Raw genomic sequence first — 15,496 nt, forward strand, 5'->3', positions numbered from 1 at the left:
AACATTTTTTGTGTGGCCATATTACACTGTGGTTCATGGTCTTAGTTACATTACTGTCTTATAACTGATATTTGCAACATCTCACTATTAGCTGGTAAATCTGTCACGTTATTCACATGATCTGACTGTGTATCCTTATCCACAGGGAGAGGCAGGCCCACCCGGGTCACCAGGAATCCCTGGCAGTGTGGGCTTACAGGTAAATAAAACTACATTACAGTCACATCATGGTCTGTGAGATAAAACATGACTGTAAAATGCTAAAGTGGTAAAACAAATTAGAGGTGATGTGTGTGTGACTGTGCACTTCATTGCTAATTACTCCATCCTTCTTTGTAGGGCCCAAGAGGCCAGAGGGGCTTAGTTGGAACCCAGGGAGCAGCAGGAGACAGGGTGAGTACTCATCAGTCACATTTTATGTGTACTATGCATCCACTTTGTATTGCATTTGAACGTATCATGCTTTAATATTATATTTCTGTCTATAAGTAATATATTTTAGTGTACCAGACCCATGTGCTCATGTATATATTAAACGGCATCATGTATGAGTTTGATCTATTGTTGTCTTTTCTTATTGGTGCAGATACCTGTGATTGTATTTATTCTGTCTCTTTTCTTTTCAGGGACCCACTGGAGTTAGGGGACCCCCTGGCCGGCCAGGACCTCCTGGGAAAGCTGTACGTATGAACTTGAGGCATGTTCCGCATCATGTAACTGCTTATTGGCTCCATCACAACTGTAGCCCTTGCCCTGTGTGACTCAGAGTGGCCAACTGTCGACATAGTGACCGCACACCGGCCATAGCCCCAAGTGTACATGATAATAATATTATCCAATGTTTGTTTACTCTGAAGGTGACACAGGGATCAGAAAGGGAAAGTAAAGCCCGTTACTCTGCATTCAGCCCGGAGAAAGGAAACCTGTTTAATTAGATACAGCCCACCCCAGAGACCCAACTGGAATAACTATTATTGTAATAGTAGTCATTTGCTAAGCTTTAGCTCCCTAATGGCCAGTACGACATAATAGAGGAAACGTCTTGTGGTTGCAAACAGAAATTATATATGAGTTGTTTATTTTCATTGCCTTCCAATATGACACAGATCAGCTTTGTCCTGTGCATTGTATACAGTTGTATCCACAGAGCCATTTTGTTTATCCAAGGGTTGATGAAAATAAACAGCACTGCTTAGAGTACACAAAGGATTAAGAATGCATTGAATGAATGGCTAAATAACTGTAGATATTGCAAGTTTTCAACACCATTATCTAGGGAATTTACCGATTATTAGTCAAAATGGTATTCTGCCCATCAATCTGTCTATTTTTAATTTCAGGGGGATCAAGGAGTAAGAGGACATCAGGGATACCAAGGACCAAAGGGTGAAACTGTAAGTGACATACATGGCTTGTTTGGACTATCCCATTGTCAATAATAGACTGGATGGGCACAAATACACTGTCTTGGTTAGCTACTTCTACATTTGTAAATAAATAGTTTTTCTAGTAGGCCAGTTTAGAAATGGCTTCCATCCATTATGACCATCTTTACACAGTGCAATCTCTGCGTACATTGTAATTGTATATCTAACCATTGTATAACTGTTTATATTACACATGCATACCCACTATTACTGTGATAACTACAGTAGTTTGTTGTAGTTATCATTATAGTGATAACCAGTAGGCAGTGTTATATGGCATAGCATACCCTGCAGTGTACATAGTCACTAATTGTAATCATTATAATTTAGCTTAGAAAGTGAAAAGCATAGCAGATTCCTGGCAGATGTGCATTACAATGCATTGTTTCTTGTTATATAATCTCATTACTGTACTGTATATTGTATGTACTGTTTCTATTGCATTAGTAACATTAATATGCTTCTATCTCTTGTAAGTAGTGCCCCTGTAGTGTTCACTGGGATGTTGTTTATATTACTATTGTTTATAGGTCTTTACTAGGGATATATGAGATTATTTTAGATTTTGTGCCCGTAGCATTTAAATAGATGAACTAAATGGTCTTGCGCCAGGACAGGGCAGAGACTCATGGCTAATATATGAAGTAATGGAACCTGGATGGGAAGGCTCTGTATCAGACCCCTTGTGTACTAGAAATACAGGGACATCTCCCATTTGAAACATTTTATTTTACATTTCTTGGCCCACTGATTTTTGTTCTTATTTATTTTGTTATTCTTAAACTTTAGTCCGGATCATAACTGAAATAACCATCTCCCTAACATTGGTTCAGCACAGCTAGCTCAAATGATAAATCTAAGTGGCTTATACATTGCAAGGTCATGTATGTGCTATGGCATATTCAGTTTAGCCAATCAGAAGAGATCAGCTTGGATATCACATCCATATTATTAATTATTCAACATATTTTGTTTGTGAGGGGCTGGGGGGGGGGGGGGTTGTTGAGCAGATCCAGAATGTAAGATGTGCTTTATACTGTGATTGATTCTAAAATCTGATCCTCCGGTGTAGCCAATAGGTCATGTATAGAGGATTACTTTATTGGATAGATGAGTTCTGTGTATTTGGCTGGGTCGGAATTGGAGAAATACTGATGTAATGGCTAAAATGTAGTACATTGCAATTATGTCATATTTTTTCCAGCTAAGCATCATGCACTGTAAAGAGGTGTGAATGCCACTAATGTGGGGTGAGCCGTAGGCCCACATATAAATAAAAGCATTTGGGCCTGTGACCTAAAAACTATGAAAGTACTAAGTTTGCGGAGTTGCTTCCTTTTAAGGTCAATAAATCTAATCTGGGGGTCATATTACTCAGCATACTATTCCATCTATGGTACAGAATGATATGTTGAATGAATATGTTATAGAGTCTGAATAATTAGACTGTTGTCCTAAGAGACTGTCCTAGTATATCCAACCTCTGAGACATATACCTTCAGTATTTATCTATCTGATCATTTGGTGTTGCTTCTCTTTTAGGGTAAAGCTGGTCCTAAAGGGATGCCAGGGGGTTCTGGTCCTATAGGAGAACCAGTAAGTAATCAGGCCCTTTACAAATGTCTGTGGAAACGCACCTAGATGAAATGAAAGATGCAGATACCAGCTTTCAATAGAGTTTGCAGATATGTGATTTGCATATACAACTATAATAGAGTCTATAAAATATCAAACATGGATATTTCTAGATGATATGTGCCATTCATGAACTACAAAAGTACAATTCCTGCATGCAGCTGCCGCACACAGTGTCACAGGGAAGAGCATGGATTTGCAGGCCAAGTGGCATTCTATTTATATTCCTGTGAGAACAGAACATTGCAGGCACTATAATCTAGGTGCAGTTCCATATTCTCTTATGGATGCTGCAGAACCTGTTTCTGAACCTGATGATCTCTGCATTTAGAAGTAAAATGATTGGGCACTGACTGGATGTATCCCAGCCTGACCATGATCCAGTGCTGACCTTGCATATTTGTTTTCCTAGGGAATGCCTGGGAAGGATGGACGAGATGGAACTTCTGGCCTGGATGGTGAGAAGGTTTGTACTGGTAGGGAAGTTATGGGTTACTCATATGGAGCATGATTTCACACAGGATTATTGAGCTGTCTTTGTTATTTAATGTATACTTCCAGAAGTGGAGCAGGAGGACACAAGTTCCCTTGGCCTTTATTTTCAGTATGAATACAGACCGTGAAAGTGGGGGCTCACAAACCTTCTGACGTTTTGGATTTCAAGCAGGAGGTGTTAGAAAAGTTTCCATATGAAGCACATATAGCATATTTGGGAGTACAGAATCAGTAGAATTTGCTAAGAGAGTTGCTGAAAGCTGTAAAGGTGTATATCTATTAAGGGATTTCTGCAAGACCCCCTATTTGCGCTTATAGTATTTTATGCAACGCAATACTGATCATTCCGCAGCGCCCATTGCTGTGCTTATGGCGCTATTGATGTGACCTTTAGCCGTAATATCTTGGTTATTGTGTATTTCAGGGTGATTCAGGAAAGATAGGAGTTTCTGGTGAGAAGGGTCCCAACGGACTACCAGTAAGTATATCGCACAGCAGCAGAATGACCATTGGTCCCTATTTTTGTACATTTTATTTACCTGGTATATTTTGAAGTTGAATTAGTAGGCAATCTAGTTAAAATACTCAAATGGATTTGTAAGTTAATTTATATTGTTTAATGGATGCCAGCAAAACAGAAGGAGGGGATATAATAGATATGTCAATACTAACATCCTTAAAAATGACAATGCAGGGTTTAGTAATAAAAACTGGGCAGCATAAATAAAAAGTGAAATGGGTGAAGTACAGAGTACCGGAGGGAGCAGTCATTTTGTGGGTTTGACCAACATTTGTGCTATTTATTTCAGCCTATCAGTTTACTAGGATTCTTTGACATAGCTGAGCCATGTGCTGAGAATGGAGAGACCAGTGACATGCCAGGAAGTATCTCAGTGATGTCACTGATTCCTAGTGCATTGATGGGCAGCATTCCAATGAATATTGATTTAGTACAGAAAAGGTGCCCTTTAGTGTATCTAGTTAGATGGCTGGCTTAATAGTAGGTGTTCTAAAAAAATTAAAAAAAATTTAGGAAAATGTGATATGTCATTTATATATCATTTGTGCCAGGATTCGATTGTTTCGAGTATGGAATTCACAGATGGCAATGTAAACATTAGAAGGGTTGGAATAAATAGAACAAAAATATTATAACTTAAGAATAGTGTAGTTAAGATAGATCCAGTTTAACACTGAGCCATTGCTATTAAGAGACTTGACATTGGTGCCCTCTATTACTGTGCTGGTTCATTTTTATTCTGCTAGGATACCAAGTGTCAGTGTGCTATTGTCTAGGGACACCAAAAGTGACAATCACCAATTGAATGTTTATCTGACAACCCAAGGACTCCAAAATCGCATTCCTAGAACAGCACATTATGCCCCTGACCTACAGGATTGCAATATCACATACTCTCTTCTCATTCTGTTCCATTAGGGTCTTCCGGGCAAGGCTGGAACAAAAGGAGAGAAAGGTCAGCTGGTAAGTAATTAACACATCAAGGGCCACAACCAATTTATTTATTTATCTGTCACAGATTTATTAGATAACTGATTGATTCCTCTTTCAGGGTAGCCATGGAGAACTGGGAGAATCTGGTCCCTCTGGAGAGCCAGGTATTCCCGTATGTATCCCCCAACACCCAACTGCAACAATGTATGCACCCAACTACCATACTGATTGTAGGTGGGACACAAAATGGCCAAACACCCCTCTGTGTGACGTCCTTCCCATGTAGTATATAGGGGAATGCATTTACGTGTGTGTGTGTATATGTGTGTGTGTATATATATATATATATATATATATATATATATATATATATACACACACACTTTGTATACAGTAAAGCACACAAAACGATGTCTGACAAGTCTCAGTGGTGTGTGTTTTTATAATGGAAATCGGAAAACAGTTGTTTTCAGAATAAGTATCATCTGCTTCTATCTTTATGTATAGTTGTACTAAATACTGATTGTAAAGGCAAACTAAAGTTTGCAATCTGTAAAAACATATTAACATTTATTTATATATGAAGTTCCACTACGATTTTAGAAAACTGCGCATGATGTGTTTATGTAGTTTCTGTACTTCATCTCACTGTAGAATGTTTCAAGGTCTGTCTGCAAAATCTGTGCCTAAAGGGCAGAGTGTGTTTCCTGTTACAGGGTGAAGCTGGTCCTCCAGGAGAAAGAGGAGAGACTGGACCCAGAGGAGGCGCTGTAAGTAGACACATGATTGTGACCCCTATGTGTCACATTTAGTCACGTTCACATAATGCTAATGTTTAGCTGACTCACTGTATGGGTCACCTCTTTCCGGTTTTTGTCTGTGCCCTTACTCACGCAGAGCAGCAGTCTCCTTGTGTTTGGTGCCTAATATGTGGCTGTTCCCTACACACAGTGAAATCAGCCATTTTGTCGGCTGATCACTAACATGATTCACGTGCTCTTTAAGTCTCAAAACATATATAACAAATGCCTTAACTTAATTTCTGTATATATTTATATCCAGCTTTGTCTAAAATCTATTTATTTCAAACCTCATAGTTCTAGGCACTGTTTTCTTGTACTCTATTTTTGTCTAAAATAGGCTTAAGATCAAAATAAACAGTGCAGTAAATGGGCAGATGTGTGGTCACACTGGAAAAGAGCCATTGTACATGTGTCAGTGTCTTGTCTGTGCTCTTCCTGACATCTGGGGAGGCCAATGAATGACCTGACACTTTTGTGATGGAAGCCATTAGGAAACCTGATTTTCCTCAGTCGTGGTAATTCCCATGGAATGGGATGGGAGACAGTTGATAGAATAATCAGAAAGTTAGCTAAAGAATAATGAAAATATCCTCCCAAATATGCTTAGCTGTTGCTGAAATGCAATTACATTATTAGCAAGATATTCTGAGATATGTAGTTCATAAACAGCTGTAAAGCCACCCACTACATATCTATAGTCTAACTGAAGTGTCCTGCAAAAAAGAGGAGCAAACCCCACTTTGAGGCACCCATAATATTTTACATGAGAAACTGAGACACTCCTATGATCTGTAATGATAAAAATACATGTATGCTGTTGGTGGGATTGGGATCCAGTGGACTAAACTAACCACAACGTGGGAAGGGTCCATATCTCACACATGCACAATGCTCATCCTTGTACTTGTCTCCTCAGGGTGGTGTTGGTCTGCAAGGACCCATTGGAACATCCGGAGTGCGAGGATTTCAGGTCAGTATTTCATTGCTTCAAAATAGTGGAACACAATGATTCCGAAGAAAAACTAGATCATTCAAATCCGTGTGGGAGAAGTTCATCAAGCAAATTATGACTGATGGACATTATCGGGAATGCACAAAACAAAATTAATTGATCACCAAATAAAGGAATCTATTATAGACATGAACCTGTGAGGTTTCTCATTTATTAATAATGCTATAGTTGCTTTCATTATGATAATATGACTTGCCGACCTTGGAATTAACATCAAGCACCGCAGTGTATGTAGATATTTACCATTAAGGTATGGTGATAAAACCACTAGTGAATGCACTGAAGGCGAGGCTGCCTGTACTGGCTACAATTGTAAGCTGCGTCTGTTATCCCTGTCCCTTCATTAGATAGATAGATAGATAGATAGATAGATAGATAGATAGATAGATAGATAGAATTCCATTGTCTCACATCATAATAGTGACTGATTATTAGTGAAGGTGGATATCCTGTACTGATCAGGGATGATGGTGGACTCTATTATCATATACCTGTTAGAATATAACTGTTTTTGGGACACACTTATAAGGATCATTTTTATATATTTTTTTGTCATTTATCAGTTGAAGTTTTCATTTATCTACTGTAATAAATATATGGAATAATATACAAGGTTGGTGATATTACCTATCTTCATAAGGTGACAACAGGTCGGTTGGTGGCATTTTAGTCCCATGGGGAGCTGTGGCACAATACATTATAAGCATTGTAATGCTCAATCTAGTATTTATATTTCTCTGTGCAGTTCTGATATGTTATCTCAATGCTCTGAGCAACAAAGCAGAAATAGAGATGGTTACAGTGCAAGTGAGATGTTAGTAGCACTACTGAGGACATTCTAGAAAACTGGAGGACTGAAAATATTCTTAAAACTGTCCTTGTACTACTGAAAAGCCTTGCACATATATTCACCCATATATAGAGATGCATACATCTCTGGGGCCAGGTAGCCCATATCCGTACTCGTGGCTTCACAGGTGTCCACATCCTTAGTGCATCAGCCCTATCCTTGGTGCAAAATATAGGTATAAAAATACAAATACTCCACGTATGCACAACTGCAATTCCAACAGTACAACCTCTCTGAACTTTGCCTACATGCAATTCCATGTTACAAGCCAGTAATGCCCCTTCAGTCGCAAGTAGAGATGCAACTACACTGTATCACTCATAGGGGTATACCTGTATTTACTAAAGTGAGTTTTTAGAAGTGGAGATGTTGCCCAGAGCAACCAGTCAGATTCTAGCTATTATCTTCTAGAAGGTGCTAGTTAAATGTTAAGTAGAATATGATTGATTGGTTGCTATGGGCAACATCTCCACTTCTAAAAACTCTCACTTTAGTAAATATACCCCATAGTATGATCCATTCTGGAGCATGTGCAGAATGCAAACACCCAAGATATACTCTGTAATCAGGACATTCTGCATCAGCTCCTAAGTCTCTTCTCTAAATACAACTAGATATTTTCACTAGGCGCTGGGAGGTAGGCGTTTCCCTAATCACCTCTAAGAGCAGCAGTGAATGGGTAGCCAGCCCAATAGTCAAAAAAGAGTAATCGTTTGCACAGCGCTATAGTGGTGAAGAATTTCACAAGACCATTACCATAAAATTTCTATTTATTTAAAAATGCATATATGGGTCAATTTACACAAATATTTGACAACCTTATCAAAAATATAATAATTAAATACTTAATAGCAGCTTATTAATATAGCATACTCATAGACACAATATTAGGTAACCTTCTATAGAAAATAAATATCAATATTGTAGATATATTGTGATAATTGAACCAGCGTATTACTGGCCAGGAGGATGTTGGCTACTTTGTAGCAATACTCACAAGTGTTTCCACAACACCGCTTAATTGGAATCCAGCACGTGAGAGGCAAGAGGGCGTCACCATACCGGAGCTTTGTCTGACAGGTCGCAAGCCAGCTCCATTGTCCCATACAATATACCACAGTGCGTGATAGGCAAGGGGGCATCACTATACCGGAGCTTTGTCTGGCAGGACGCAAGCCAGCTCCATTGGCTCATACAACAGTGCTTGGATACCAGCGGTGAGTGACTTTAACGGAGCTATAAGGTGGGTCACAAGCCGGCTCCAGTGTAACACTTTGGCTATAAACACTTTGGCTATCAACTATATTACACCATCCACTGCCATATATCTTAAGGGGACATACGTCTCCGGAGGAGCGGTGAGTGATCTCACCGGAGCTACAATAACAGCTTGTCTTTGCGTGTATATAAAACACAATTGACTATCTCCAATTATATCAATTGACTTGAATCTCCCTTTTTTTATTATTTTTTTTCTTTTATTTTCTATACATACAATTTTTCTAGATAGTGATCACTATAGAATAGAACAGTATACTTGATATCTACAATATTGATATTTATTTTCTATAGAAGGTTACCTAAAATTGTGGCTATGAGTATGCTGTATTAATAAGCTGCTATTAAATATTTAATTATTATCTTTTTTATAAGGTTGTCAAATTGACCAAACTGTCTTGCTATAGGCATTTTTAAATAATTAGAAATGTTATGGTAATGGTCTTGTGAAATTCTTCACCACTATAGCACTGTCCAAACTATTATTCCTAAGTCTCTTCTCAGCCATCCCTTCACTGTGACCTCCAGCCATTAAATTTTGTTGGTATAAACTTTTTTCCATCTAAGTCTGGGTACACACGTAAAGATTATCTGTCCGACCAGCCAACTAGATGATTGGTTGGAATGAAAATCTGGTAAGTTATGAAAGCAAATGACAATCAGCAATTAGCTCCCAAAAAAAATGGACAAAAACTGTTTGAACAAATTGTTTAGATCAAACATTTAACAAACTTGTCTGACGAACATTTTCGTCTGTTTTCTGGCATTTAGGAGCAAATTGCTGATCATCAGTTACTCCCATACGTTACCAGATTTTCATTCCAACCAATCAACTAGTTGGATGGTTGGACAGAAAATCTTTACGTGTGTATGCAGCTTGAGGTGTAGTCCTGTGAGGTTAGAATGATTTGCTGGGAACTGAAAATGTTATAAAATTAGTATTAAAGTTAATTTTGAAACTGTTCATTTAACATTGTCTAACACTGAAATGTTTTGTTTTGTCAGGGGCCAAAAGGCAACATTGGTGACCCCGGTTTACCAGGCCCTACTGGAATTCGTGGTGGATTTGGGGAACGGGTAAGAAACTTGAATACAGGCACAACATTTACATTATAAATCGAAACCACACTACTTCACTCCAGTTGAGTCTGAACTACGTTTTTATGGGACAAAATGTTGGGTAATACAGAGCAAAGCAGCAAACAGATATAGGGCCATATTCAATTTGAGGTGAAAAGTCCGAGGTCGGACTTCTCGCCATCATCACCGTTTTAGGAGGGGATAAAGTATCTGGCGCGTGCACGCTTATCCCTGGATTCAATTAGGGTCCGGCGAAAACGGGACCTGGCAGAAAGGTAAGTATCAAAGTCCTGTCAAATTTCGGGAAATCATCCTGGCACCCCCTAAAGATGGTCTGACATGGGGGATCACTATGGGTACCCCCGATTTGGCCTGCTGAAGGTAATTGGGATTTTTAAATAGACGCGGCAGGTGCATAAATGCGCCTGTGAAGAAGTGATGAAGAATAGCACATAGCTTTTTTTTTTTTGCAAAACATAACTACTTCCATCAAATTTGGGGTACATGAAAATGGGTGCAAGCATATTTTTAAGTCCCTAAAATGATTCTTAAAAATTCACCTGCCGCAACCACCTGCATTCTAGAAAACACCTGCCGCATACATGGGGACCCCTCCTGAGGATATTTCGCTAGTTATTAAGTTTGTTCCCCAATATATATTTTTTTTCACCCCCCCAAAATGAACGTACCTTTTTTGGGGTGTCCTGAGAATTTTTTGAAATTTTGTTGACACAGATTACATTAAGGGGGCATTCACAAGGCTGCAGGGGCTTTTTTTTTTATTATTCTACACCCCAATTCCCCAATTCTGCACTTTTTTTCGCCACCTAAACAGTGGTGAAACTTATTTCCGTTTTTTTACAAAGACTTTTCGCACCTGCAAAAAGTATTTGTAATTGAATATGGGGATAAGTGAAACTGGCGAAAATGACGTCATCTGACTTTTCGCCACATATTGAATATGGCACTTAGTTGCTAAGGTGGTTCTGCTATTGGCACTTCTGTGTTGCTTAGAAAAAGTTATTAATATATCATCTTCTAACTATAAGTTATTATGATACACATATAGAAACACACTATCTCGCAGAGAGCTCCTCAGTGACTTCTAATACAGAAACAATTTATAGTAGAGTGTCCGTTATCCAATACGTGTAACTGATTAAGGGTTTCATGCAATAGTGAAGCTATCCAGAGAGTTTTTGCTTGATGTTGTGTATATTTATCTTCTTTTATTTGGGGAATTTGAAAGGGGGCTGCAGCACCCCCTGCTATTAAAGGGTTTCGTCTCTACAAATCTGATGTGTTTGGAGCAGTGGAACTTGACTGCCCTCCATTTAACAATCCAGAAATAATTGCATGCCCATTAAAACCCAGCAGACTTTGTTTACACCATTGTAAGGTGTCCTGAACTTTACTGTACATACCACAAATGAAGCCTTTAATCCCACATTATATTCTTCAATTAGTTGCCAATTAGTGGAATAAGTTTTCCTGTTAAAGACGAAGGGAAGTGAACGCCGACTGCGACAGGAATGTGTTACATGATGCAATAATTTAACTTTGAAAATTCTTTTCTCCAGGGTCCTGTAGGAGCTGCAGGACCAAAGGGTAGTCAGGTAAGTTCAGAGATGTTTTGGGGGGTTTTTTATGTCTTTATTTTTTTTTTTATCCACAACTGATGAGATAACTTGTAAAATTGCTTAAAAACAACATTTAGCGCTTGTCTGATAGCAAAATGGGTAAAAACGCATAAAAACCAGCATTTACTATTTAAGATGTTTTCTATGTGCTGTTAATGTGCGGTCCTTTTATCAATGCAATCTCTTGAACCTGTTACATTGTAAGCTAATTTATCTATGGGTATGAATATGAAATCACAACGGCTTAAAAGCCCGACCCTGGAAGCCCGACAGCAGGAAATCCCTACACCGTCTGGTAAGTATAGTTAACCCTCCCCTCTCCCCCCCCCTAACCCTCCCTTGGGGGTGCCTAACCCGAAGACTCCGGGGGTGGTGCCTAACCCTAGATCCCCCTCCCCGCACCCTAAACCTAACCCTCGGGTGCCTAACCCTAACCTCCCCCGGTGGTGCTTAACCCTAATCTTCCCTGGCGGGTGCCTAACCCTAAGTTCCCCCGGAAGACGTCCGGCTTACCTATGTTCGGTATGCCAGGCGTGGTGCTAATGATAGGCATCAGTATTTAGACACCTATCTTTAGTCCCATGCCGGGCTTTCAGTGCCGGGATTCTGGCAGTCGGCATTCCGGCCGCCGGAATCCTGACTACATCCCCTATGGCCACCTTTATTTGTTTCATGTGTGTATTTTTTTCTTGTATGAAGACCCCCTCTAATTATAGCACTGCATAATATTTGGGCTCTTTATAAATATAGGAAAACATGTTACCAGTAGTAATCGTGGTAAACGTTTACCAAAGCCAGCGGACGGAACGCCAACCACCGGCTTCCAGACAATTTAATCCCGACGATAACGCGTGAGAAATAAGCAAAACAGATTCTAGATTATTTTATCCAGCGTTAAAGTTGTACAACGCAGGGGTACTTTTCATGCAGTGAATTTATTTAGTGCACAAGTAGTAGATAGCTGTGTATAAGCTCTTCTGCAAACACTGTTGCAACAAGGTAAATGCTAACAATAGTTGCTTCTTGTCAAGTTCTGTTGTAGAGGGAGGGGGGATGTAAAAATTCAGATTACTATTTTTTTTTTACATGATCTAGGTCTTCTGAATTAGGGCCAAGAACAGAACCTTGAGGGACTCCAAAGGTGGGTAGATATATGTGCAGATGATGGTTGTTCATACACACTGAACGACCATCATCTGTATGCTGCAGCGGGTCCCGGCGGCCAAGTAGGGGGCGTGTCCTAATTGTGGAAGGCGTGGCCACGCCCCCTTCGGGAAAAAACCAAAACATTTGCAGCACTGGGGAGGGGGGCGATGTGTGCCCCTCAGCCCAGCGCACAGCCAATGGGGGGCGCGATCAGCCCTGTGTATCTTCTCCTGGATATCTGTATGGAGAGTCTCTCCCCATAATCCGATATCTGTGGCCACTGAGGCCATGATGATACCTAACTGCAATATTGTTCCTGAAGAAATATGGAGCTTTTTGAAAGGACACTATTTCCCTATCCATGGTGTCTTTAAAAGGACCCTAAACTCCAAATTAAATTGTGGTGTCGGCAGACATGCTAGCAGGGGCTGCATCTACTTTAGGCACCAGACTTCATTTCAGTATTTTATTAATTGTTAAATGGATTCATAAATTCTAATCTTCAAAGACTGACATCTTTCCACCTTGTTCCTCTTACCACCTGATGGGCAAGGAAATGATTACACCTCTGCTCCTCAAATGGGAATTTTGCACTGTATAGACATATATACAGTATATATAGTATAGTAAAAGTTTAAGTAAGAATTCAACATTAAGCAGATGAAAACCTCCTAGGTGCTTCTTCCATTTCCTGAGATGCATTACTAGAGGAATCTTTTAATACTCCTGAAAAATTCTGAATGGGAACATCAGTCTTCTCTTTTCATAGTTGTCTGCAATCTTACTGATATTTTGTGAACTGCATTTAGTACAAAAACAGCCGACACTGGAGTGAGGGCTGAAACTCTATTTAAGTATCTAATACCAACGGGCTACAAGTGCTGAAGACCTTCCCCGTTGTTATTAGTGAGTGCAGCAGCTGTGTTCTCTGGGTTATTTTGACAACTGGCTGGGGAACCTGGAAGCAGTTGTGATGTAGCTAACCAGGAAGTCACATATTCAGCAGAAAAGTCATTATCACAAGTTGCACAGAATTGCAATGGTTTTGTCTTACTATCCTTTTTTCCCACAGGTTCCAATAGTGTACTAAGAGGCTGATTCACCATGGCACGCAAGTGCAATTCTGAACGCAGATTCCCGATTATCTGTGTTTATGCACAATGGGTCCTACGTAATCGCAAGCAGTCCCTTCTGTGCCTCTGCCTGATTAACAGGCGGACGGCGTTCCTGGAAACGGGGTCATGTCTGACCTGTAAAAGCTGTGCAAAGCCCATTACTTCCATAGCTGGCATTGCTGGATGCAGACACATGAAACCCGTGGAATCTGGTTAATGTATTAACAAACAACCAGGTGATGGTGCACTGTTCATGCTCTTGTTCTTTGTTTTGTTGTTTGGGGGTATAGGAGGATATTCTTGTCCTCCTCTTTATCACATCGGGCTTGATTAAACATAACTGTAGTCCTAGCAGACATGGGGTATATAGGACTATGAGCTGTGGACAGTCTTTCAAATTCAAAATGCCTGCACTCCTGGATAAACCATTATATCCATCATTTTCTGTGTCCCCCAATGGACTCAAAGAAAAGGATATACTGTTAGTATAACAATTATTTTTTTTGCTACCACAAAAAAAAAAAATCTTAGGCCTGTGCATTTGATACATTAATATTACATACACAGTTGCGGAGGCTAATGTCAATGAAGACAAACAAATCTGTATCTGTGATATGGTGTTCCCATTTTACTATATCCAGTCTCTGTGTGATCACACATTTCCTGTTTCATTTTCAGGGCATTGCTGGTTCTGACGGACTTCCAGGAGAAAAAGGAGAGCTGGTATGTTATGTGTGCCATTAATTGTGTAGTCATATATAGACATTTTCAATTACAATTTCCATTCATGCATGGTATCTACTTCACATATTGGCAGCAGGTTATAGAGGTTTTTTAAACTGCACTGTGGAACTATGATTGTATTAAAAATGAATTTATCTTGCTATTACTATGTATACTGATTGATTAATATTGTTGGCACCCAACTACTGATTTATATTTTCCCTTAGGGACAGTGGAGGCACCCAATGTGTTGGCTTCACCAAACAATATTCCATTTATAAATTCATTAAGAATTAGAGACATCACTGAAACATGCAGCATATCTCAGTGATGTCACTAGTTCAAAGTTAATTCTTAGGTGGCATTCTCATAAGTTTGGGCTCCATTGTCATAGATGATGTTCATTTCTTTCTCTTCATTTATATTTGTAGGGACCATTTGGCACTTTTGGACAGAAAGGAGAGGTAAGAACTTTTAGACTTCCATATATTAATTTAATACACATTTCTAGAGTAGAAAAACAGATTAAGATGTATTTCTCATACACTACCACTGGATCAATAATACAGTAGGCTTGAAAACATTCGGCAGTCCACAATATATACAACAAAGTAAGTTGAAAGTATTCATGGAAGTATACAAAAATATTTCTTCTGCAAAGTTTGAAAGGATTAAAATATAAAATAGTGATACAATGAGCGGTAGCAGGAGAATATAACACTAGAAAGAGACGATTTTAATGCAGTAACATTTGTCTTTCAAGAAAAGGACGTTGTTGGCCTTTCTGTACCTTTCTCCAAAAACTGGTAATATGTAAGTGGAGTTATGGGAGCATAGAC

At 39.3% G+C, this 15,496-nt stretch overlaps 1 protein-coding gene across 1 annotated transcript in view; it reads left to right on the plus strand.

Annotated features, from left to right (window-relative positions):
- The window catches only part of COL9A3 (collagen type IX alpha 3 chain), a 72,049-nt gene that overhangs the window by 42,577 nt on the left and 13,976 nt on the right, over window positions 1-15,496 (plus strand). The window contains exons 13-27 of the mRNA XM_088442809.1: window positions 146-199; window positions 340-393; window positions 627-680; window positions 1,341-1,394; window positions 2,970-3,023; window positions 3,475-3,528; window positions 3,982-4,035; window positions 4,996-5,040; window positions 5,129-5,182; window positions 5,727-5,780; window positions 6,730-6,783; window positions 9,959-10,030; window positions 11,614-11,649; window positions 14,613-14,657; window positions 15,089-15,121. Of these exons, the coding sequence (XP_088298935.1) occupies window positions 146-199; window positions 340-393; window positions 627-680; window positions 1,341-1,394; window positions 2,970-3,023; window positions 3,475-3,528; window positions 3,982-4,035; window positions 4,996-5,040; window positions 5,129-5,182; window positions 5,727-5,780; window positions 6,730-6,783; window positions 9,959-10,030; window positions 11,614-11,649; window positions 14,613-14,657; window positions 15,089-15,121 (771 nt within the window). The remainder of the gene's footprint in view (window positions 1-145; window positions 200-339; window positions 394-626; window positions 681-1,340; window positions 1,395-2,969; window positions 3,024-3,474; window positions 3,529-3,981; window positions 4,036-4,995; window positions 5,041-5,128; window positions 5,183-5,726; window positions 5,781-6,729; window positions 6,784-9,958; window positions 10,031-11,613; window positions 11,650-14,612; window positions 14,658-15,088; window positions 15,122-15,496) is intronic.

Source organism: Taudactylus pleione, unplaced genomic scaffold (assembly GCF_031769625.1).
Source record: "Taudactylus pleione unplaced genomic scaffold, aTauple2 ptg000018l, whole genome shotgun sequence".
In the NCBI taxonomy this organism is placed as follows: Eukaryota; Metazoa; Chordata; class Amphibia; order Anura; family Myobatrachidae; genus Taudactylus; species Taudactylus pleione.